The 23,053-nt window shown below is 62.6% G+C and overlaps 1 protein-coding gene across 9 annotated transcripts in view; it reads left to right on the forward strand.

The window, feature by feature from the left end:
• Window positions 1-23,041, forward strand: part of KIAA0513 (KIAA0513 ortholog) — a 24,982-nt gene extending 1,941 nt beyond the window's left edge. The window contains exons 1-11 of one of the 9 annotated variants that reach the window (XM_085310156.1): window positions 2,100-2,122; window positions 15,071-15,548; window positions 16,031-16,130; window positions 16,577-16,650; window positions 17,241-17,311; window positions 17,940-18,147; window positions 18,426-18,469; window positions 19,043-19,121; window positions 19,584-19,661; window positions 20,782-20,811; window positions 21,425-23,041. In XM_085310156.1, coding sequence (XP_085166282.1) covers window positions 15,241-15,548; window positions 16,031-16,130; window positions 16,577-16,650; window positions 17,241-17,311; window positions 17,940-18,147; window positions 18,426-18,469; window positions 19,043-19,121; window positions 19,584-19,661; window positions 20,782-20,811; window positions 21,425-21,590 — 1,158 coding nt within the window. In that variant the 5' untranslated portion in view covers window positions 2,100-2,122; window positions 15,071-15,240 and the 3' untranslated portion in view covers window positions 21,591-23,041. Of the gene's footprint in view, window positions 1-2,099; window positions 2,123-3,915; window positions 4,078-8,136; window positions 8,250-8,582; window positions 8,649-9,260; window positions 9,567-10,077; window positions 10,329-15,070; window positions 15,549-16,030; window positions 16,131-16,576; window positions 16,651-17,240; window positions 17,312-17,939; window positions 18,148-18,425; window positions 18,470-19,042; window positions 19,122-19,583; window positions 20,865-21,424 lie in introns of those variants that run through there. The other 8 variants (XM_085310151.1, XM_085310149.1, XM_085310152.1 and 5 more) reach the window with 8 other exon arrangements.
• Window positions 23,042-23,053: the final 12 nt, after the last annotated feature.

Raw genomic sequence — 23,053 nt, forward strand, 5'->3', positions numbered from 1 at the left:
GGACCCCCCGGGACCGGGGCACCCCCAGGAGCCTGGAGCACCCAGGACCCCCCGGGACCGGGGCACCCCCAGGAGCCTGGAGCACCCGGCACCCCCGCACCCCTGGGACCCGGCACCCCCGGGAGCCTGGAGCACCCAGGACCCCCCGGGACCGGGGCACCCCCGGGACCCTGGACCACCCGGCAACCCCGCACCCCTGGTACCTGGCACCCCGGGACCCTGGACCACCTGGCACCCCTGGGAACCGAGGCACCTCTGGGACCCTGGACCACCCAACACCCCCGGGGACTAGGGCACCCCTGGGACCCTGAAGCACCCAGGACCCCCTGGGACCGGGGCACCCCCGGGACCCTGGACCACCCGGCAACCCCGCACCCCTGGGACCCGGCACCCCCGGGACCCTGGACCACCCGGCACCCCTGGGAACCAGGGCACCTCTGGGACCCTGGAGCACCCAGGACCCCCCGGGACCAGGGCACCCCTGGGACCCTGGACCACCCGGCACCCCCGCACCCCTGGTACCTGGCACCCCCGGGACCCTGGACCCCCCCAGCACCCCCGCACCTCTGGGATCTGGGCACCTATGGGACCTGGCACCCCTGGGACTCTGGACCACCTGGCACCCCWGCAGCTATGGGACCTGGCACCTATGGGACTGGGGCACCTCTCGGACCCTGGACCTCCTGGCACACCCACAGCTATGGGTCCTGGGCACCTATGGGACCTGGCACCCCTGGGGCCCTGGACCACCTGGCACCCCCGCAGCTATGGGACCTGGCACCTATGGGACTGGGGCACCTCTCGGACCCTGGACCTCCTGGCACACCCACAGCTATGGGTCCTGGGCACCTATGGGACCTGGCACCCCTGGGRCCCTGGACCACCTGGCACCCCYGCAGCTATGGGACCTGGGCACCTATGGGACCTGGCACCTCTGGGACSCTGSACCACCCAGGACCCCTGCACCTATGGGTCCTAGGYACCTATAGTATCTGGGACCCTAGGACCTCCTATGAAACCTTGTAGCYATGGGACTGTATGTCCTTGTAGCTAGGATCCCTACACCTATGGGGCCCCTGGGGATGTGGGCACCTATGAGATCTGGGATTCTAGGACCTGGGCCCCTATGGAACCTGGCACCTCTGGGACTCTGGACCACCCTGGACACCTGCACCTACAGAATCTGGGCATCTATGGGACCTGGCACCGATGAGACACCCCCACACACACCCAGAACCTGGGACTGGCAACTCTGAGATCTGGGCAGCCACAGGACCTGGCCTGTTCAGGTCCTGACCTTCAGGGCACCCTGAGGACTCAGTCCCTTCAGGACTTGGGAATCCCTGACCCGATACGCTTGCAGAGACGGGCGCAGGGCGGCTGGACGTGCGCGGAGCCACGCAGCTGCCAAGCCAAGGCGAACCGGCGCCCGTCAGCTGGCTCGGTTTGACATCTGCCACGTGGGTACCTGAGGGACAACCCAAACCCACTGAACAGCGTGAGCGTTTTGCACCCTGCAGCCAGGGAAAACGTAGCTGCTTTAAAATTAAATTTAACCCACTCGCCTCCCTCTCCCTTTCAGCCGTTGTGTCCTCCGCGCCCTTCTCCCAGCGTCTCCCTTTGTGGCTGGCTTCTCCCTGGGGCTTTTTTCCGTTTCTCCCTCACCTTGTCCTCCCTTACTTCACCTCCTGCTTCGTGACACCACCAGGAACCTGAATTAGGCGCAGGCTGGGGCTGCTCTTGCTGCTCGCCCTGGTGCCTGCAACCACGTCTCTTCCCACGGAGACTCCCAAGGCTCGCGTGACCTCCTGTCCTTAAATCTGATCTCGTTACCTTAATACCACAGACAGGTAGGAAATGTCCCCTTTGCAGTGACCTTGCTACCCGCTCTAGTGCGTTTATCCCACCCTTGCACCCAGTCCTTGGCAGCCGCTTGCCTTACGGCCGTAATCCTGGCCCGGGCGGACGATCTCCGTCATCTGCTGCTGCATCAGCAGCGCTGGAGCTGTCTGGCTCGGCCCCCTGGATGCTGCTGCTGATTAAAACCCGGCGAGGGAAGGACCGGTGGTGAGTCATGCACTAGATCGCTGCCATCATTCGAACTGCTAGATTTAAGAGTTCGGTGAGTTGTTCAAATAAATAATGTGGAAGTTTAATTTCCTGTGACTCTGCAGAGATCTTTGTCGCTCCTTTCTGAGCATCTTTGTTGTTGCCTTCAGATGCCACAAGCTGGAACCCGTCCTCTCCAGGGCTGCTCCCAGAGGCGCCAGCGCGGGTGACGTAGTCGTTTCATCCGTGGTCGCATCGTGGGTCCTGTTTGTCCCTTAGGGGACACGGCGGGACAGGGACTCAGGGCACCGCCTTCGCCGTCGGGGAAGACTGAGATACCAGGAACTGGGCTTTGGCGACCTCGGTCCTCTGCCCCTCCGTCGGAGGGCTGGAGCCCCGCGAGGGCGCACGTGCCGGGGCCGGACGCCCGAGCCCCTTCTCCCTCTCCGGTTCCCCCGGTTGCACGGCGAGGTGTTCGGGGCACGGGCTGCCTCCGACCGCCTGCTTGCACAAGGCCTCCTCCGCCGGGGCCGTGCCGACCYGGGAACAGGGAAACCCGACCTCGGGAGAGGGAGCTAACCGGTTTGGGCGACGCCGGGGAGCAGCGCAGCGAGCCGCGGCCCGCRCGCTGCTTTGCAATAGTTTTCCTCTCTGGCGCTTCGGAGGAGCCGCGGGGCAGGGCGCTGCCGGCTGCTCCGGGGGCATCGCCCCGCGTCCCCGGCCGCRGAGGGGGCGGGAGGGAGGCGCTGGGGCCGCGGGGCCGCAGCAGACCCCCTGGGCGCTCAGCGTGTTTAGCAGGGTTTTTTGCGCTGCTTCAGCGGCAAATCTGCTTTTCCCGCTGGGAACGGATACTTGGGAATTCCTGCGCAACCTCATTTTGCACCCGTCGGTTTCCCTGCCCGGTGCTGGGTCGTTTCGCCTATCGGCGGGCTCAGGGCGACAAGGTGGAATTACGGCGTTACGGAAAAAGGCTTAATATAATCTTCCCCGCACGAACAGCGGTGCAGGGGGAAGGTTCAGAGGATGTTCTGCAGCGCGAGCGGCAAATGAGGCGAGCTGCAGTTCAGGATGTACGCTGAACTGCTTCATCACCGCTCCTAATGGCTTAACCAACAAAATCCATATTCATAAATCAAACCGGCAGCGCGAGCGACCTCCGCTCGGCTCCGCTGCCAGGCTGCTGCAGGGGGGGACTCGAACGCGGGCCCGTCGCGCGCTGCGGGCAGCGCTGGGGTGTATATACCGCCGCTGCTTGGCCTTGGTATTTACCGAGATGKGCAATCCGCTCGGTCTGGCTGCACCTGAAGGATTATCCGGGCAAACCAGGCAAAAAGCTGAGCTAATTTATCAYGCTGTTTTCCAACACTGAAGTGCACCCGGAGGCTAATTTCACCCTCAGTTACAGATCCTAGAGTTCCACAGAACTGAATTAGCAAAAACGTTCTTTTCCCAGTGTATTTTGCGTTYGGACCTGGGCATTGCAGCAGCGTGGCGGCAGCTCTGATGCTGCCCCAGAGCAGCAGTACAGAAATAATACAGTACAGGGTCTAAGGACAACCCGTTTGGCTYGGGTCAGACTGATTTCCAAACAGCCAGGCTGGGCGAGGGCAGCAGCCCGGCTCAGTAACGCGGGCTGTGCCAAAAATAGAAAGTTTGAAGCGAGCAGAGTGGGAGGAATAATATTTTTCATGATGCTGTGCAATAGCCTTGAGGCTGCTGACGTGACGATAAGCGTTTGTCRCTCGCCTGTGCTCTCGAGCAAGCGTGTTTTATCTCTTACTTGCTCCAGCCCCGGAGAGAAAGCCTGGCACTTCGGCTGCTATCTGCCRTGGGACCACGGCTTCTGGGCCGTATTATTTCTGTATTGCAGCAGCACCCGGAGGCCTTGCGTGAATTATGTAACGTGACGCGGCTGCAGCACCCAGCGCCCGCGGAGGCTGCGCGCCGCGGCAGCTCCCCGGGAGCAGGGAGAGGTGCTGGGGGTGGGAGCTGACGTGGTGGTTTCATTTGCAGCTCCGCACGGGCCTGGTAAGCCGCGGGCAGCGGGGGAAGCCGCGGGGAGCAGGGGAAGCTGCGCCGGCCCCGACTCCTCTTTGCGGAGCGGGTAGGAGGGGTGCACGTACCCCCCCGCCGTTAAATTGGGTGCACCGAGTTTTGCACCGGCCCCGCTGCCACCGTGGAGAGAGGGAAGGGTTTGCTCTGGAGCGGGACGCGGCATTTGCATGTGCGGGAAGCAGCGAGGCTTTCCGTGGGAGGGGAAAACCCTGCTCCTGCCGGGAAGCTCCAGGGTTAGCGCCGGCGCTCGAGGCCGGCCGGGACGCCTGCTGCGCGCGGCAGCGCTGCGAGCCCGGCGGCCGTTTCCCCCGTCCGAAGCAGCCAGGCCGATTCCCCGCGCCGGGCACGGTGCGTTTGCAAGCGGAGCGAATCCCACCCGCAGGCAACGTGCCGGCAGCGCCAGCGGCACGAGCRCGGGGCGGGTTGACGCCGTTGTGGGTAGGAGAAAGCTCTGCCACCACCCTCCTTGCAAGCCCAGGAGCTAAACACTGAGCTGGCTTTCGGTGCGCGGCGAGCCGGCGGCTCAGGACGGCAGTGCCTGTAACCCGCTTCGGCAGCCGCTCGCCTCGGCCTGTAGCTTGCAGCACCACCGCTGCAGAGGTGTAGATTATTTTTGCCATYGTATAAATTGCATCAAATTCCTTCCTTGGCCTTGCTTATGCCCTGCAGCATCAAGGACAGGAAAAAAAAAAGGGGGGGGGGTTTCATCCCCTCTCTCTTCTGCGGGGAACGAGGATGATATTAGATGTAAAACAAATTGCACGGTGCATTCGAGTGAAGACGCTTGACTGCCTTTTCTTTTCCTAACGACGCAGGCCCTGGGAATAGCAGCGCCATTAACTCCGTCCTTCGCCTCCCGCGAGTCGGCGCTGGCGGAGCCGGAGCAGCGCGCGGGGCCGAGGGCCAGCCCGGGCGCCTCCGCTCGGGCGCTCCCGCTCGTGCCCCTCGGCGGCTCGGCCGTCGCCGAGCTTCCCCGAGTATTTCGGTGCGCTGCGCTGCCGCCTGCCTAGCTCTGAGCTTTAACAGATGGTTCAAGTGACAATTACGGCCTCCGAAGACTATATTTATAAATTCCTTGTTGGGCTGTTATCCTGCATGTGCTAGAGCTTTACACAAACAGAGAATTGATAATCGCTCCTGGCTCCCGTAACTGGAGCGGAGACTGGATGAAAGAACGCGCCCCGCGGCCGCGCGGCCGGCTCTGCTGGGGCCTTGCAGGGAGGCGGCGGCGGCGGCTCCGCGCGCTCCCCGGCGAGCGGGCGGCCGGTGAAAGGCCCCCGGTGTTTCGCGTCAGCCAGCGGCGCGTTTCGGGGCAGCGGCGGGGGGGGGGAACCGCGGCGCTCTGCCGACCGACGGCCGCGGGGGCCGGAGCCGGCTGCGCGCACCCTCGGCCTCCTCCGGGTGCCCTGAGCCCCCCACAGCAGCCGGCCCCGGGCGACCAGACCAAAACCCTCACGGCCCAGCGCAGGGGCCCGTGCTGCAAACAGCGCGTGCCCGCAGCGCGCGCGGGGGCCCAGCACGTTTCCGTGTTAAGTGCTGGAAGCAGCCAAATGCATTTCGGACGTGCTCGCGATGAAAATGGAGCTTTTCCCAACTGTTGCTCGGGAAGGGAGAGGCYAACTTAATGCCACTAAAATCGATTGGATTAGGAAGGATTTGCAGAGGGCTAGGCTGAAAGAATGGCTAATTTAGGTTTTTAGCAGTCGTGTCACAACCATCCACGGTGTTGCAACACACTGTTGCACTGCACGTTCGTGTTGGAGTTTCGAGTTTTCAGGGCTCTGCTGGGTGGTGCCAGATGAGTAGCTGGAAGCTCCTGGGATGGGCCCAGAGGGGACGGATCCTGGGTTGCCGCTGCTCAGTGCGGCCTTGGGAGGCGGATCGGGGCTCTGAGGAAGCGCAGGAGGACACTGCTGGATATGCATTAAAAACCTGGCATCTTCCTTGTCTCGCAAATCTAAACCAAATCCTGTGGTCCAGGAGCTCTTGCAGGGTGAGTATAGTTTGGGGTTCGAATGGCCAAATGCAGCTGTGGGTCTTTTTTGATGCAGAATGATTGCTCGCTGGGCAAGCGACTCGCTGCTGCACGTCCGTCGCAGCGATGCTGTCGCTAGACGAGGGCTTTTGGKGCGCTCTTCGTGTGCTCGGTGCTGGAGCAGCGTCCCGCTGCAGCCGGMGGTGCCTGCAGGCCGGGGCTGCTGCGTAGTCCGGGGCTTGCTGGTGTTTCCCCCTGCTCTTGCTCTGCCCTGCTCCTTGCAGCAGGATTTTGCATCACATCCTTCTGCCTTTGAAACTGTGGCTCCTTTCCGGAGTTGTCACCATGTCCCCCCCCACCCTGTTCTCCCGGGCTGGATGTGTTTTGCTAAAGGGCACGAGGCAAAAATTGCCCAACGCTTSGGTAACTCGCACGAAGAGGTGCTTCCCCTTGCAGCTGCCCTGCCGCCGGGGGACGTTCCCGGTGCTCCGGAGCCGTTCCTCCGCTCGGCCTCCCTCGCCGCGCTGCTRAGCCAGCCCCAGCAGACGTGAACGTGGCCCGCTGCATCTCGCAGCATCCGCCGACTGCTGCAGTCCTGCCGCGCCGTCGTCTGCGGAGAACAGGCTGCTTCTCCCGTGCAGCACACAAAGCCTCCCCGGAGCCGTTGCGTTAAAAAAAAGGGGGGGAACGAAGCGCCGAAGATCCGTGCAAACCCGCGGGCAGAGCAGCGCGGTGGCGTGCCCGGGGCAGCCGCCCCGAGCGGGCAGCTCCGCGCCTCGCCGTGCCCATGGGCTACGCGCGGGCGAAGCCGGGGCGCTGCCGGGGGCCGGGAGCGCGCGGTCGCGTCGGTCACGTCCCCCCGGCGCACGGAGGTGGGGGCCCCCCCGGCGCGGCGCCGTCTCTGCCCCTCTCTGCTCCTCGAGGAGCGGGGGGGGGGCGGGATTTCGGCGGATCCGGTGCCAGGAGCGTGCGCGGCCGGGTGCCCTCCGCGGTGCGCCGGTGCAGAAACGTGACCTGCGAGCCGTGCTTTAAAGATCAGGCGTTCGCGTGAAAGCCACCGTCTCATSATCGTGTTATATAAAAATTTGGGAATCTGGGATACATGTTTTTACACGTCGCTTGCAATTTCTAAAGTCCGCGTTAATTAGAGTGATCGTGCTCTGCAGACAGCGAATTAATAACGCTGTTGGAGGTTTGCTGAGCTCAAGCTGCGCCGCAAACGTGCGGTTTCCCTCTTGCGATGCTTGCGGCAGCCTCGGGGCTGCAGCCTGGCGCTCGGGCTGCTCCGCGCGAGGAGCGTCGTGGCGTGGGGACGCCGAGGGCGAAACGGGAGCCTCGAGGCCCCGCTGGCGCCCGGCCAYCCCGGCCAGGGATCCCGCCCCTTCCCCACCGCCCGGCTCGCCGGCCCCTTCCGCGTCCGCGCTCGCCCTTGGGCACGCRGGCGTCCAGCCTGCGAGCGCGCCCAGGCCTCTCGGCACCCTCTGCTTTACCGCTTAGGTGCTTCGGGGAATGAAAGCACCCGAGCTTTGCGCTTGAGCGGCGCTCAGGGAAGAAGGCGGCCGCCGTAAGCGCTGGCCCGCGCAGGGGACGGGGGAGCCGCTGGCGGAGGCGGCCGGCGGGACGTGCCGGGGGAGCGTGGGCGGGCGCGGGGGACCCCAGCCCTGCCCGCGGCGCAGCCTCGGCCCGCGGCGGACTGCGCCGGCGGCTCTCACCCGCTTTCTCCTCCCCACTGCGAGCTCTTCTACCCCAGATTTTATTTTTTGCCGCAGCAGCTCATCGGGGAAGGTAATTCCCGCTCCTGTGGGGTATAAGCGATGGGGAGGCTTTAAAAAAACAGCCAAAGCTACGGGGAAGGGCTGGAGGCTTCCCCTTGGACGGGGACCCCCCTCCCCGCGCTTCCCTGCCGCGTGGGAAGGCGCCGCGTGGGAAGGCGCCGCGTGGGAAGGCGCCCCGCGCCCGGCAGCCGCGAACCGCCGCCGAACCGCACCACGCCGGGTGGTTTTTTTTTTTTTTTTCCTTCCTCTTCCTCTTCCTCGGCGCGGGCTGGCGGCGCCGTGCGCGCCTGCGTGGGCGCGGGGGGGGGCGCTCGGAGCTGCCCGCTTCCCCCCCGCCGCAGCCGAGCCGAGCCGAGCCGAGCCGAGCCAGGCGCGGGCACCGCTCCTGGGCACAGGTACAAGGGCGGCAGCGGCGGGGAGGGCGCGGACAGGCCTGGGGGATCCGACGCAGAGGAGTTTTTTTTTTTTTTCCCCACCCGTCCGCTTTGCTTTTCTCCCCGATAACCCGCGGCTCCGGCAGCCGCTGGGGAAGCGCCGCCGCGTTTGAACGCTCCCCGCGGGGGCCGGAGCGGGGGCGGCTCCGGCGTCCGCCCCGTCGCGGCTCCCCCGCGCCGCGGCAGCCGCCGGGGCAGCGCGCACGGCAAAGCCGGCAGCTCCGAGGGGAGCGGGGGCCTGAACCCCTTTGGGGCTGGGATATCCGTGGGAAATCCCTTGAGGAGCTGCTTTCCATAGCAGGGGGGGGGGTGGAGGCGGCCCGGCCCGGCCCCGGGGACCCCCGCCTGGAATTTCGCAAGGTGAGCAGCGGGAAACGGGACTCGCGGAATAAACTCGGGGGGAGCTCGGGGGGCTCCCGGGACGTGCGTGCGTGGGGCGGCCGCAGCCTGTGCTGCCTTAAAGGAGAAGCTGCTGCTCAGCACAAAAGACGGTCTTAACGCAGCGCAGGGCTATTCAAGAGGCATTTAATTCTCTTCTTCTAAAGTCCGCTCGAAGGGGGAGCTGCCATCTGGTGTCTCATGTTAGCAGGAAGAAAGGGCTCTTTGCAATGCATGGGAAAGTTGAGAGCTTGTTGGGCTTCAGATTGCCTTAAAAAAAAAAAAAGCGTAGTTCTTAAGGTTGAACGAGCTGGCTTTGCAAAGCGATACGTGTGGGTTAACGCAGGCGTTGAAAAGGGATGGGAAAGTCTGCAGGAAGCTCTGCTGCGTGCTGGCCGAGCCGTGCCCGCCGCTGGGCTTCCTGCGAGCCCCCGCGCGGATGCTGGGGCCGAGCGGCGTCCGCCTCGCCTGCCAAAAACGCTCCCCTGCGCCAGGCGCTGCGGCGGGAGAGGGGGCACCGGCCGCGGGCTCGCGGCCCTCTCCCCGGCGCGGCGCGGCAGGGCGGCCCGGTGCGCCGCGCCATGCTGGCTCCGGCATGCCCAGAGCGCCGGCGGTCTCCGCTCCGCGCTGCGGGCGCGCGTACGCGGCCGAGCGCGGGTGCCGTGCAGATCACCGCCGGCCTCCGTGGCGCTCGGGGGAAGATCGACGAAACGGCCGCGATTTGTTTTTGTTGGATTCCAGAGGACGTAACTCCTCGGCCTGTAAAGCCGCCGCGTAGCGTCTGCAATCCGGATGTCGCGGCTGTGCGCTGGCAAGGGCGCAGCTGGCGTGAGCCCTGATRAAAGGGGCCGTGTCCTTGCTGCCAGCGCAGGGAGCAGAGCAGCGCAGCAGCAGGGACAGGTGAGCGTGGCGGGGGCAGCGGTTCCAGTGTCAGGAATCCCAGGGGCTCGATAAGGTCCCGGGCAGGGGAATYGGTGCGTTTCGGCGTTCTCGGGCCGGTTTTGGAGGGGGAGCCKGCGCGGTTTCTGCAGCGGGTATCGCCCTGGGGCCCCGGCTGTTTGCTTGGAGCAGCGGGAGGATTAATGAGCGACTCGAGGGAACAAGACTGACCAGTTCCCGCGGAGGAACGGAACGGAGGAAACAAGCCGAGCTGTTCCCTCGTGCTGCAGGGAGTTTTCCTTGGCAGAAACCCAGGTTTTGCCCGCGGTGCCCTCGGCAAGAGCGGGGCGACCGTGGCTCCTCGCTGCCCGCTCGCGGGGGTGAGCCAACCCCGGGCGATGCCCTGCGCTCCCCGGGGCCGGCGACCGCAGCCCCCCAAGAAAAGTCTCTCGTGGTTTGATCCCCGGCTCGTTCTGGCACGTGAGCCGGGCGACACCGGGCGACACCGGCCTCCGCGCGCGGACGGAGGCGGCGAGAGCGGATCCCTGCGACGGGCTGCGGCGTGGACGGTTGCCAGCGCGGAGGAGCAGCGCTTTGCTGCATCGGTCCCTCCGGCAGCGCCGTCGCCCCGGGACAGGACGAAATTTTGGCAAGGAGAGGTCACTGTGCACCCGCCCGCCCTTCCTGCGGGCTGGCAGATACGTGCCCCTGTGATACAGCTGGGAAACTGAGACACACAGCGGATTAAACCGCATCTAGCGGGGCTAAAACTCCTGCTGCAGGGTGAGTCAAAGCCCTGCCGCTGCCGGGGCGAAATCCTTCCCGCGGCTGCAGCTGCGTCCCGCAGCACGGGGAGCTGCGGCTGCTCGTCCCGGCTCGGATCCACGCTGGAAATCCTGGCAGCCCGGGGGAGCCGGCGGCTGCGATCAGCGTGCGGACGGGACGGAGCAGAGCCGTCCCTCCGGGGCTGCCAAGGCAGAAGCCGAGTCCCGCGAGAATATTTAATCGTCTCTGCCCCGCTCCTCGCAGCGGCATCTCTKGAGCGGGATGCGAGCAGGGTGAATTTGCTCAAGGGCTTTAAGAGCCCTTTTCTCCTTCACCGGCGGGTTTGGGCACTGTCCCAGCCCCGAGGGGCRGGCTGCTCTGGAGGGGAGCACTCTGGAAGCTGCTGCGACAAGACAGCCAGTGATTTCATTGCTTTAATTACGGTCTGTAAAGGCCACGGCTGCTCCGGGCTGGAGCGCTGTCTCCGTGTAGGATGCAGGTGCGAGCGTGGGCGCGAGCGTTGCCGCTGCGCGGAAAGCCGCCCACTGCCTGAGCTCGTACCGAGGATTAGTCACGTTTATAATTGCAGCTTTCCGGACGCAGATGGGCAGGGGCCTGGGCRCCGTTTGAGCCCCTGGGGCCGGGCAGCGAGGCGGCCGCTTGGCTCCGCAGCACCGGCTGCGGAGGGATCCCCTCTCCCGGCCCGCCTGGCTGCGTGCCGCGGGCTGCGCCGCGCTCGCCCGGGGCGAGCGAGGTGCAAATCCCCGCGTTTGCACCGTGCTGGGGTAATCCGAGCCTCTCCGCACCGCCGGTCCCCGGGCGGGCGCGGAGGCGGGATCCGTTCCGTGCTCTGATCACCGAGCTGCTCCCCGCCGACGCGGCCGCCCAAGGGCTCAGGCCTCTGCGATCCCTTTCCCCTGCGAGGGGCAATGCCAGCGCTTGCCGGGCGGTCCCGAGGGACGTGGCCTCCGCTTGGGGCCGGGGCTGCGTCGTGTCCTTTGTCGCTGCCGCGGTCCGGGCGCTGCCCTGCGGGTTCGGCGAGGCTTCGCGGGTGATTTTTGCGGGTGGTTTTTTTTGCCCTCGAGTGTCGTTTGCTCTGGCTCTGCGATGGGGCGACAGGATTTGATTGCGAAGTTGGGCCGGGTGATCCCGTCCTCCGGAAGGGTGCGCGGAGCCGGGGAGAGGCTGCGAGGAGGGCRGCGAAGCCGTGACCTTCGTCTGAAATGGAGCAGAAGAAAAGCCCTTCCGCTGCTGCTGCCTCAATTGCTTTCGATCCCAGCTCCTCGCTCCTCCCTTTGCGTCTCAGCACGAGGTTTAAATGCCTCCTGGGTTTCTCCCCGGCTTTGCACAAGTCGCTCCCCAGTCCAGGCACCCTCCGTGTCCTCCTCTCTGCTGGCAGGTGCCTCCTCTCTGCCCCGTGCAGCTCCCTGCTCGGGTTTTTCCCCTACCAGCTGCATCTTTTCATCCTGGGGGGAGCAACTCCTGCCAGGACACGGTGGGTCCCGGGAAACCCGCCCCTCGTGCAACACCTGCGCTTGCACCCTGCACCGCAGCGCGCTCTTGTCCCGGGCGCCTCCTCCTTCCCTCGCCCCAAAGCCGCCGTCAACAAGCTCCAAAACCGTATTAGGGAGCTGCTGAGAGAGCCAGCACGTATTTCACGTCACGCTTGATTAGGAAAGCCGCAGATGGCAGCAGCGTTGCTTCGTTCGAAGATGTAATTTCCTCGCCAGCGCTTCATCAAGTGGGTAAGTGGGYGCAGTCAGCGCTGGCTCCTGCCCCTCGGAGATGGCACCGCACGTTGGCTCTGGGCGCCGAGGGCTCTGCCCCCCGCGTCCGCCCTCGGGCGAAGCTCGGCCACGGAGCGGAGGCGATGCCGGAGCGACGCGCGCGCGGCTGGCGTCCGAGCCCCCGTCTCACGGGCCCGACTGCTTCCCGGCCGGTCCGTGCCTTTTCCAGGCGTCCAGGACGCTACAGGCAACTCCGTTCCCTTGGGAAAGCGCCCGCGGTTCTCCTGCGGCGCCCGCGGCATGCCGTGGGGTCGGGATTGCGAGCGCGGTGTCTCGCGGTGAAACGCAGTCGGGCTGCGTCTTCGCCAAGCGGGGAGAGATGAAAGGAAAACAGCATGAGCAATAGGAAGTCATGAGATTTTAAACTGTTTTAAAATTCAGATCAAGTTTAATGCAGCAAAAACATTTTTTTTTTAAGTCTCATTTATAATGATAAAGAGGTACGAATTAATGCTGTTGCATCTTCCGTCTCTGTTTCCCTGGCTCGTTGCACCGGCCTCAGACRGACCGCTGCAGCACTTGGCCAAAGCTGGCAGCCCCAAACCTCTCGGAAACCTCCTTTCCTTTCTCCTCCAGAAAGCCCTGGCGGTCGAGCAGACCGTGACTCAGGAGGGCTCCTGGCACCCAAACAGCCTCTTCGGTGAGCCCCCCAGCACAGGGCGACCCTCGGAGCTGCCCGCCTGTCTGCAGGCGGCTCCCGCCAGCTCTCCTCTCTGCTGCTAGTGCTCCCTGGCTGCCGTTTCCAGCGGGAAGGCACAGATTTATTACATGCCAGCTCCCCCTGGGGTGTACAGATGCGMTGGAAGATGCGTGCTTACAAGCAAGCCTGTTGTCAGCTGCGCGTTGCCTTGTCTGTCTGCTTGAGCGTCGTGGCTGGCGCTGCAGGACCCGGAGGACGCTAAAGCTCGATACGCCGCGGCAAAAGCCAAAAACAACCTTCTTATTCTGGAGCCCTTGTTCACGCTCAGCCTCAAAACAGCAGTCGCAAGGCAGGAGCGTGACACCGAAGGCTCTGGGACGTGCGGACGGAGCCGAGCGCTCAGGCTGCAGACGCTGAGGCTCTCGGTTTGTATTTTGGCTCTTGTTTTCTCCTGGGTTAACCCCCCTGGAGACGTGACCGGGTCGTGACGTGGGTGCCGGGCTGAGCCTCGGGGTTTGTTTTCTTCTTAAGGCTCCTCCGTATGCCCGTGCTGATGTCAGCCGGCCCGCTGCAAACCCACCCGGGTTTCTGCCGAGCTTGCGCTGCAGCAAGCCCGGGGCGGGGTGGGGGGATGCCCGCACCCCRAATCCTCTCTCCGAAGGGCTCCCGGCCGGCGCCTGCGTGGAGGAGGGCGCGAGGTCTGGGCTCTGCCGCGCGGGGCGGCCCGGCGCGAGGGGCTGGCGTGGGAGCCTGCCCATCAGCTTCTCCGGGAGGGTTGTGCCCGCGTGGTTGGTGGAGCGAAAAAGCTGTTGTACCCCAGCAAACGTTGCTTAAGGAGAGCGTTCCTGGGTTGGATGGTTGCTGGATGCGCGTCGTCCCGTGTGATAGAGAAACTCCTGCGATTTCTTCACGCGCGGCGGTGGTGTGCAAGGGGACGTCCGAGGCCAGCGGCGCTCGGCGAGCGCCTTTCCTGGCGAGGTCCTCGGCGTGGGGCTTTATGAGAAGTTAAACCCACGCCGTGGGCAGGCTTTCCGAGGGGCACGGGTTTGTTCTCCTGTCCAATTCCCGGCCCCGAATCGCTGGGCTGAGAAACCTTGCGTTTTTCAGAAAGCTCCGATAGCTCAGACAGCAGGTGAAGGCGTCTCCGCGTCCGGACGTGGTCCCTGGCGTGGTGGAAGGGGGTGAAGCATGGCCCAGGGAAGCAGGGGAGGCATGTCCCSCGAAGCGTGGTTGAGAAGGTCCGTCACGAACATCCTGGCCTGCCTCCAGCGAAAATGCAGCCGGGCCACGAGCTTGCGGCTGACGGCATTGCAGCTGGGCAGCTCCGAGCCTCCATCTGCGGGCTCCGGAGGGACGGGCGGAGGGAGGTCCCTGCTCCCGCCGGGAGAACCGGGCTTTGCAGCTGCCTTGGGCCGGGCTGCAGGGGTTGGGGGCRGACAGACGAAGCCCTGCTCTCGCCCCCAGCAGCCCTCTCCGCTGTGCTCCGGAAACAGCTGTGCTGAGAGATGATTAAAAAGAAAAAAATCATCTTTACGATGGTTTTAATGAGATCTGTGTGGCCAGCCCCTCCRTTTGGCTGGGGGGCGAGGGAGGATCTCGCTGTGTGCCTGACGCCCGTGGCGTCGTTGTTTCGCCCCTGGGGCCCGGGTGCCGCAGGAGAGGCGGTTCGGGCAGGCAGCCCCCTCCTCGCCCCATCGCCCAGCAGCCAGTGTGCGATGTGCCGGGGGGTTGAGCATCCCCGGGCACCGAGRAGGTGGCGAGAGGATGCTCAGGAGGGGGAAGGAGCCTGGGGAATTTTTTCTCTCCTTGCATCTGTTTGCAAGAGATGAGGAACGTCTTAGCAGTGCTGACGCATTCGCATTTAGACRCGTGCGGTAACGTGACTCTGCGTTCTCCTCTCCGATTCGGATCGGGAGGGATCTGCTGCGCTGTGCCACGAGCTGCCAGAGCAGGGCGGGATGGATGCAGCCACCTTGGAAGATCACAAGCGTCTGCCAGCTGCTGACTCGTGCTGGCCCAATTTCACCTGTCGGGTTGGGAGATATCACCTTCTAAATGTGGTATATGGAGCTCAGGCTTAAACTGTCTTGTTTCTGGGCTAAAAAGATGAGTCAGGAGGAAGAAAAATCCCCTGAGCAGTGCAGAAAGCATGAGACCACCGCATGGGCTCGCTCGTAGAGGAGCGAGGCGCTGCGCCTCTGTCCTTCCCCTCCCTGCTGCTGGTGGCATCCAGGAGACGTTGCGGGTGGTGGCACGTGATGCCTTCTCCCTAGGTCCATGGTGGTGGTTCCTTGGGCCCGTCTCATCACCCACATCCGTCCCTTGTCTTTCAGACGTCCTGCACTAATGTGGCCTGTGGTGGAAGGACCTGCCTGCTTTAGCCAGCCTGTCCTCCGAGGCTGAAGATGGTGTTGATGCCCTGGTGAGGGGCGAAAGGGCAACTGAGCTGACCCACCGCCCCCACCCCCGGCTGCCCGCACCGCCGCATCCCGCTGCGAGAGCCATGGAGGCGCCCCTGGACGTGCCCGTGGGGAACCTCATCGACTTCGATGCCGAAGCCCCCGCAGAGCCCTCGCCTCCGGACCGCCGCAGCGGCGACGAGGACGCGGCCGGGGAGGAGAGCGACGCCACCGAGTCGGCGGACAGCGAGAACGACATGGGCTATTCGCCCAGCCGCTGGAGCAGCTACCGCCGCTCGTCCTCCAACGAGTCCTTCTCCTCCAACCAGAGCACCGAGTCGGCCAAGGACGAGGCGGCGGCCGAGCGCCGGGAATTCATGCGGCACTACGTGGAGAAGGTCTTCGCCGGCGGGTGAGCATTGATTTTTTTTTTTTTTTATTTTTTTTTCCCCTGCGCTTGGCTCGTGCCGTTTCCAGCTCCGATGCCGCATTTGCAGCCACGGAGCAGGGGAGGGCTCAGGCTCCGCGGGCGCGAGGCTCACTGCGCCCTCCGCGGCGCTCCGGCACGGCGCGTCGAGCGCGGTCGAGCAGACCGCCGGCGACGGGGAGCAACAGCCGAGCTGGGGCTGGTCTTGCTCGGGGCGGCGCGCCTGTCTCGGGAGCTGGGTTTCCGCTCGGGCTGTTGCTCGCTCTCTCCTCCCCTCCCTTTGCTCTGCCCCCCGCCAAGCGACGTGCGCGGGAGGATGGCAGGACGGACGCGCCTGCATCTCCCTCCCCTTTCTGGACGCTGCGGGGAGCTGAGCCTCCCCCCGTGCCGGCTGCGGCGGGGACGCCGGGCACGTCCTCGGCTTTAACGGTGGTGTTTTTCTTCCTCCTCCCCCTTTTCTGTTTCAGAGAGGATCTGGACCAAGAAGAGAAGGCCAAGTTTGGTGAGCTCTGCAGCGGCGAGAGCGGGAAGGGCAGGGAATGGTTCGCACGATACGTGAGCGCCCAGGTAAGGGGCGACTTGGGCAGAATATCTGGGTGCACAAATACGTATACAGGAGCAGCGACTGGGGAGCAGCTGGGGCAGAAGGTGCGAAGCGGGGAAATGGGGCAATCTGGTATTTTTAGAGGACAGGAGCTCGGGGGTAAGGGARGAGCTTTAGTACAGTACATAAATAAATGCATCCTGAGGCACTTAAAAATATGATTGTTGCAGTGTGGGAGAGAAATTGTCTGTTTATATAAAATGAAATAAGATGAGCGCTCAGAAATGTTCTATTTCCTAGAAGAAAACACACCAGAAATTCAAACTGCTGTCTCCGAGATGGAGGCCTGGTTGGACGTGCTTTCTGGCCGTCCCCGGGCGCTTCGGGGAGCTGCGGTCGTCTTTGCTGCTCGCAGCAGACGGCAGCTCTGGATGGCTGTGCTGAGCTGGGTCTGGGTTTGTGCTTGCAGCGCTGCAACTCCAAGTGCGTCTCGGAGCAGACCTTCTATCGCCTGATGCAATCTTTTGCCCTCGTGCTGTTTGAGTAAGTGGTGGGGGGGTTTTCAGCTTCACTGCAATCCCCTAAAGCCCCTGTGATCTTCCTACTAATCCAGAGGGGCAGGAGATCCCCATCTCCGACCTGCTCTGCTGCTTTGGCCCAAGGAAGCAGAGGGCTCATGCGAAGCGTTGCTGGGTTGTCCCACATGTTGTGGCCCCATTGGGTGGTTGCAGTCCGACCTGAGCTAGGGAGCAGGTGAGGAGGAGTGCAGTGCAGATGCTGAAGTCAGCAGGGTCTGGTCACCCCATTYAATAAGCCTTGCCAAAAATCAAGGTTTTTTAGCCTGAATGTGGTKCAGGACTTGACCCAGCTAGGTACGGTGCTGCCCTAAGCATGGGGTGCTGCTSGCACTGTCTGGACTCGCTGCTGTCAGTCTCCATGCAGGGCAAGCTTGAGGGGTGCTGGGACAGCTATYTAGAGGTGGTTTCTCTGGCCCTCTCAGGGCTTTGCTGCAGGAAAGTTGCCCTTGCCCCATGAGAGCAGAGCCACAACTACAGGAGGGGCCAAGCAGGAACCGTTAGGCTGCTTCAGTTGCCATCGCCAGGCATCTTCATCTAGTTCTCCCTTGATTCCAGGTGTCACCAGATGGATGACTTCAGCCCTGCCAAGAATCTAATGACCATGTGTTTCACTTACTACTACATCGGTAAGAGGTGTCTGCAGCCTCGGGTTTTTTTGTGCTGGAGACAGATGCTGAAATGCTTTTGGCCCCGGTGCTGAGGTTTGCCCTGCATGGGGAAGGGCGATGGAAGGCATCCCTGAACTTGGTTTATGCTGGCTGACTCAGATGCTGATAGGAGAAGGGCCTTCATGGCATGGAGGCTGTGCCTACCTGCTGGAGACCCTACTTGTGTTGGGTTGGTGCGTCATTGCTTCTCACACCTGAGCCAGCCAGGGAAATTCATATGTGGCAATCCCCAGATGTCCCCTTATCCTGGGGATGTCACATGAATCCAGTTCCAACCCAGAAACGCCTCTGCTCATTGCCTGGTGTGTGGCAGTCACTCCTATGTGGGGCACTGGGTTTTCTATCCAAAATGGGGAGAGGAGGAAGAACCTACAAGAATTGTGATGGGATGGAGACTGGATCATTCCAGTCTGGCTCCTGGTCTTTGCGTTGCATTTTCAGCATTGCTTGGAGCAGATCCTCTGGGGGCTGGTGGCACCTGCTGCATTGGGCCGTGAGAGCGGTGCTCTTTGCAGCAGAGATTTGCCCAGCTATATGTTTGCTGTGGGGCCCAAGAGCCCGCTGAGCTCCTGCTGCCTTCCCCCAGGCAAACCACATGCTCTGCCCTTGGAGACCAAGGAGAAGCCCATGGGCAGCATTGACTCATACCTGAAGTCWGCCAACAGCTGGCTGGCTGAGAAGAAGGACATAGCGGAGCGGCTGTTGAAGAACACATCAGCCAAGACTGAGAATGTGAAGGGCTTCTTTGGGGGCCTGGAGACCAAACTGAAGGGTCCCGCAGCCTGGAAGAGCGAGTGGGTACCGCTCCACTGGGTGCTCCGGGCAGGCTGGGTGGGCTGGGGCATGCACTCATAATGTGGCCGAGGCAGAAACCTCCTCGGCATGGACACCCCTAAGCCAGGGTTGTTGCTGCCAAGGGAAGGCAGTGCATGGAGATATCTCTGGCCACCTTTTTGGCCCTGGGGACCATGCCCAAGAAGGTGGCTTCCTTGCCAAGGAAGCCAGGGTTTCACCTCGTGGGCTGGGTGGGGACAGGCTTCTTTGGAGCTGACGCTGATTTTTTATGTCACAGAAGCGAAGGGGAGGACAAGCCAAAGCAGAAGCTAAAGAAGACGGGTGAGTGGAGTCAGTGCGGCTGAGTTAAGCATGGGAAGGAGTGAGGGTTGGAAGTTGTGCGAGATGCCTGGTGTTGCAGGAGCTGTGGRGTAGAGACATGCGGCAGGAAGGACCGGGGATATCTTCCCCCAAGCTCCTGGAAAAGAGCTTCAAAGCACTTCARTCCTTTTAGCTTGTTGTTTTGGAGCAATATCATATACTGTCCCACCGGGACCCAAAGGCATCTTGTCCTCAGAGGTGTTAGGTTGCAGAGAGGTTTGGGCGTCTGCTGTCTCTGAGCTTTAGCGTTGCTCCTGTTGCTCTTGTCACCCTCCCAGTGGCCACCTGTGCTGCTGAAAGAGGGGTCCAGCCCTCAAGMATCCTCCTGGGACATTTGCACGTTGGTCTGACTTCATGTCTGCCTACAAAGGGGAGAAAAGCTCTTCTCCTTGTTGGTGGAGATGTGCTGGGGCCAAGCGTTTGGTTTGCAGACCTCGCCATGGTGGCCACTCGGACACCCACCAGGGAGTGCCAAGCCTGTGCRCGGGTGCGAGGGTCCTCCAGGGCGCCGTGTGTCATTGTGCATCCCCACAGTTTCTGTGCAGAGCCCAGAGGAGGAGAAGAAAGGAGAGAAGATCTACCTGTACATGCACCTCAAGCAACAGCCAATCTGGTAAACCTGCCCGGAGCTGGCTGAGCTACCACCTCGCGTGAGGCTCACTGGGGTCGGAAACGCAAGAGGGGATTTGACCACCCTGCCCCCACGTTGCCTTTTGCCCGAACTCTCCTGATTGCTTTTAAGTTGTTGTTGTCCCTAAAAGAGACGGTCATGCCCTTGTGCCGGGGAAGGCGTTTGCAGCCACGCAGGGGGCTGGTTTGGGGAGCTGGTCCTGGCTGACCCTCACCTGCCTGTGGCCCGTGCAGGAGGCGCAGGCGGGTGACGGGAGCAGGATGGAGCCTTTCGGCAGCASTTTGCTGGCGTCGCTTTAATGGCTGCGAAGCGTTAGCGCGAGGCTCCTCTTTACAATGATCCTCATCTCCAACGCGGACCTCCCAAGGGAAATTTGGCCTCCCAGGGAGCTGGAGGGCCGGTTGGGGGCTTTGCTGCAGCGAGCGCCTCCTTCCTTCTCGGCAGGCACAACCTGAGGTTTTGGAACGCCGCCTTCTTCGACGCGGTTCACTGCGAGCGGAGGAAGAGGTCTCCCACCACCAGGTAGGAAGCGAGCCCCAGCGCGGCCGCCTCGGCCATCCCCTGCCCGCGGAGGGGCCGTGGTGTCCAGCTGTCCCGCCGCGAGCGGCAGCGGCGCTTTGGGTCCYGCTGCCCCGGGAAGGCAGTGGCTGCAGCTCGTCCTCGTGTGCAACGAATTCAGCAACGTCCCCCGTGCTTGGAGCCCTGGGCTTGGGGTTTGTTTTCTTCAGAAGGTCCTTTCAGTGCTCCCGGCTGCCCCGGTTAGGGGGCCAGCAGTGCAACCGAGACCCCGCGGCGACATGGGTGCGTGGAGTGGCAGGAGCCCTCCTGGGGGTTGTGGACCCAGGGTCGTCCCTGCGTTTTCCCCTGCTCCCGACAGCCCCGAGCAGAAGCGCTGCAGGCAAACGCTCCGCTTTCTGCCGCGGAAGGAAATAATTAATCCCTTTTCTGGGATTTGGAGATACCTCGGAGGCCTGGAGCTCCCTGGGGGAAAGCCGCTGAGCGTTTTAGCCCAGTCCCCTTTCCGAGCACTTGCTGAAGCAGCCAGCCCTCCGGCATCCTCCCCCAGCACCTGAAGCTCAACCACGACAGCGTCTGCTTGCACTTAAGGATGCTCTGCCAGGCTCGGTGAACTGATCGGTCTTTTCTTTCTCCTTTAACACTTTCCTCCTTTTCTTTTTTCTTTTTTTTTCCCAAGCAAACCAGTGAAAGAAACTATTGAACAGTAATGTAACCRTAACCACATTTGCTTCGATTAAGCCCCAAATTAGCAGGAGCAAAATGTCTCGCAAGGACATAAGCCCCTGGCAGCTGCTCTCTGCTCCGAGCGCCTCCCCCAATTCACCCCGTGGCTGAGCCTTCTCTGCAAGGGAAATCCTGCCCCGGTTTCCCCGAAATCTGCACGGGGCTTCTGCAGGGTCTCCTTTTTCCAACCATGGTGGGGAGGGAAGGGGAGAGTGGGAAGCAAAAAGAACTAAATTCCTCTTTTTTCTCTCTTTTCTCTCTCTCTCTGCCTGTAACAACTTTATCATCTGTTCTTCTCTTCTTTTTTTCCCCCCTCCCTCTTTTTCTCTCCCCCATCCATCTATCTTGCATGATCTTTAACACCCAACCTTTGTTGGCCCTGTTTCTGCTGCCACTCCAGAGGGAACGCTGGAGAGGAAGAGGAAAAGAGGTGTGTCTGTCCGTCCGTCTGTCCGCATTACCTGGTTGCACTGTCTGACAGGGCCGACTCACTTTGGGTCCAAATCCTGCCCGGGGGGGTGAAAGGCTCCGGAGGCGGCGGGGGGGCTCCGAGCTGCCCGCCTCCCAGCAGCTAAAAAACCTCCGATTGGTTTCTCCTTAATGCCATTTTTTAAAAACAAGCCCGACCAATTTCAGGCTGCCACGTTACGGTCTTCCGGCGTGGAAACAGGGCGCACGGCTGATGGGGAACCGGACGGCTTGCACCTCCCGGCAGCCACCGCCAGCAAGCCTGTTCCACGGGCAGTTCTTGGACRTGAACTGAGTCTTTTTAGTGGAGAAGGGGGAAACGTCATCCCCTCCTGTGCCTCCTGCTCCCCCCTTGCTGTTGACCCGCGCGGCGGCACCGTGCGAGTGCTGCTGGCTGCTGCTTCGGTGTCCGTCCCGGCGGGGCGGACGCCCCGGTCTGGCTTTCGCGCGTCCCTGGTTGTGCCGTTGCGTCGGGGTAGGGAAGACCTCTGTCCGGTTGGAAGAGCTGATCCTTTTTCCGTTCATTTATTTTTTCTTTCCCGCGTGCCCTCACGTTGCCATCCTTGCACAAAAAGAGAAATGCAAGCGGCGGCCGCACGCTGCAGCCGCAGGCGCGCGCTGCGGCTTGCAAAGCCTGGAGGCGGTCAGAGGTGGGATCCGCAGGGGTGGAGGGTCTTTGCCCTACCGCTGGCRCTTGGGAAACTTGACGTTGGAGCAAACCGCTTGAAGCGACAGCACTAACGAAGGCCCGTGGGAGCCTGGCAGTAAATTTTTAGCGTGGCTAAGGCGTGCACCGGGAGCTGGATAACCAAAACTTGCTCAGATAGAGCRTGGCTCGGGTTAGCCGTCGGGGCGAGCCGCCGCTGCTGGGAGCCCGGCGTGGTGGCGTGGGCCGAGCCTTGCTGGCGCGTCGTGGCAGGCGGCTGCAGCAGCAGGATCTGCCCTCGCAGGGGCTGAGACGCTTCCTCCGCGCGCCGGCGGGCAGCCGAAACGGGGTCACGTTTGCAAGAGGGGAGGAGGTGGCCCTGCCGGGCCAGTGCGCAGCTCGAAGGGTTTGGATAGAGCCGCGCGTGGGGCTTTCCCCCTTTCCAGGCACCTTACTGCTGCGTAACAGGCCAGAAGCACAGTGAATTTTTCTTGGCCACTTTGATAATTCTTTTTCCCTTCCTCCATGAAAAACATAAATAAAAAGGCAAAAAAAAAAAAAAAAAAAGAAAAAAAAAGAAGAAGAAAGAAGCAGCATGCAAACTTGCTTCCCCTGTAAAGGGGCCAGTGAGACCTGTGAAGTTTTGCTTCCAGCTTTCAAAGCTTTGATAAAAGCTTGATTCTTCTCTGTTCTTCTCAACCTCCGGATATGTTTCCCCTGCTATCGTGAGCTTTATCTGGGAGAAAATTTTTGTTTTAAATCCTTTTTTAAAGTCTCGTACGAAGTTCGYGGAGCCGTGTCGCTCTAGGCAGCCCACCCCCTTGAGCGAAGGCYCCGCTCAGCAGCTTCTGCGCGCCAGAGCCGACTCGAGCGAGGGCAGGCGTCTTCGTGGGCAAGCCTCGTCGAGCGCTCGTCGTCCTCCAGCTTCAGCAACAGCCGCGCTCACTGCCTCCGCGCTTGCACCGCTGAACTAGCGGCGAACCCCCCCCCTTCCCAGGCAGCCGCCTCCGTCCGGCGCCGCGTCTCTGATCCTGTTTGGGGGCAGGCTGCGCCGTGTGCTGTGCGCGTGGTCTATTCGTGCTGTCCTCTTGCTTCTCCTCCATATATATATATATATACACATATATATATATTTTTTTTTCTTCTACCTGTCCCTATTTTTCCTTCCTTTTCCTTTATCCTCTTACCCTCGTCTGTACCCTTCCCCGACCTCTATCCGGAAGAGGGCTGGCTTCACCCCGGAGCTGTAGCTTTCCCGACGTGCACGCACTGATCCGTAGCCGGCGTCGTGCCCCGGCACGGTGACGTCCGCCCCGCTCGGCGCCGCGCCGGCTCGGCCGCCGAAGGCCCGGCGAGGGGGACGCGTGCCTGGGGACCCCGGCCGCCTCCTCGTGCCGGTGCAAACACGTAGCGCCTGCGAGGAGGAGCCGAGGGCGGATTTGGGTTTTGCCGTGAGCTGAAGTTGCTCCTGGTGTTGGGCTCGGAGAGAAAGCGGGTGCTCCGGGGCTTGGGACGGTCGAAACGCGGAGGGTCGCGGGCGTTGGGGCGGGGAGGGGGG

This window comes from Rhea americana, unplaced genomic scaffold (genome assembly GCF_003343005.1).
Source record: "Rhea americana isolate MKP2758 unplaced genomic scaffold, rheAme1 scaffold_311, whole genome shotgun sequence".
NCBI lineage: Eukaryota > Metazoa > Chordata > Aves > Rheiformes > Rheidae > Rhea > Rhea americana.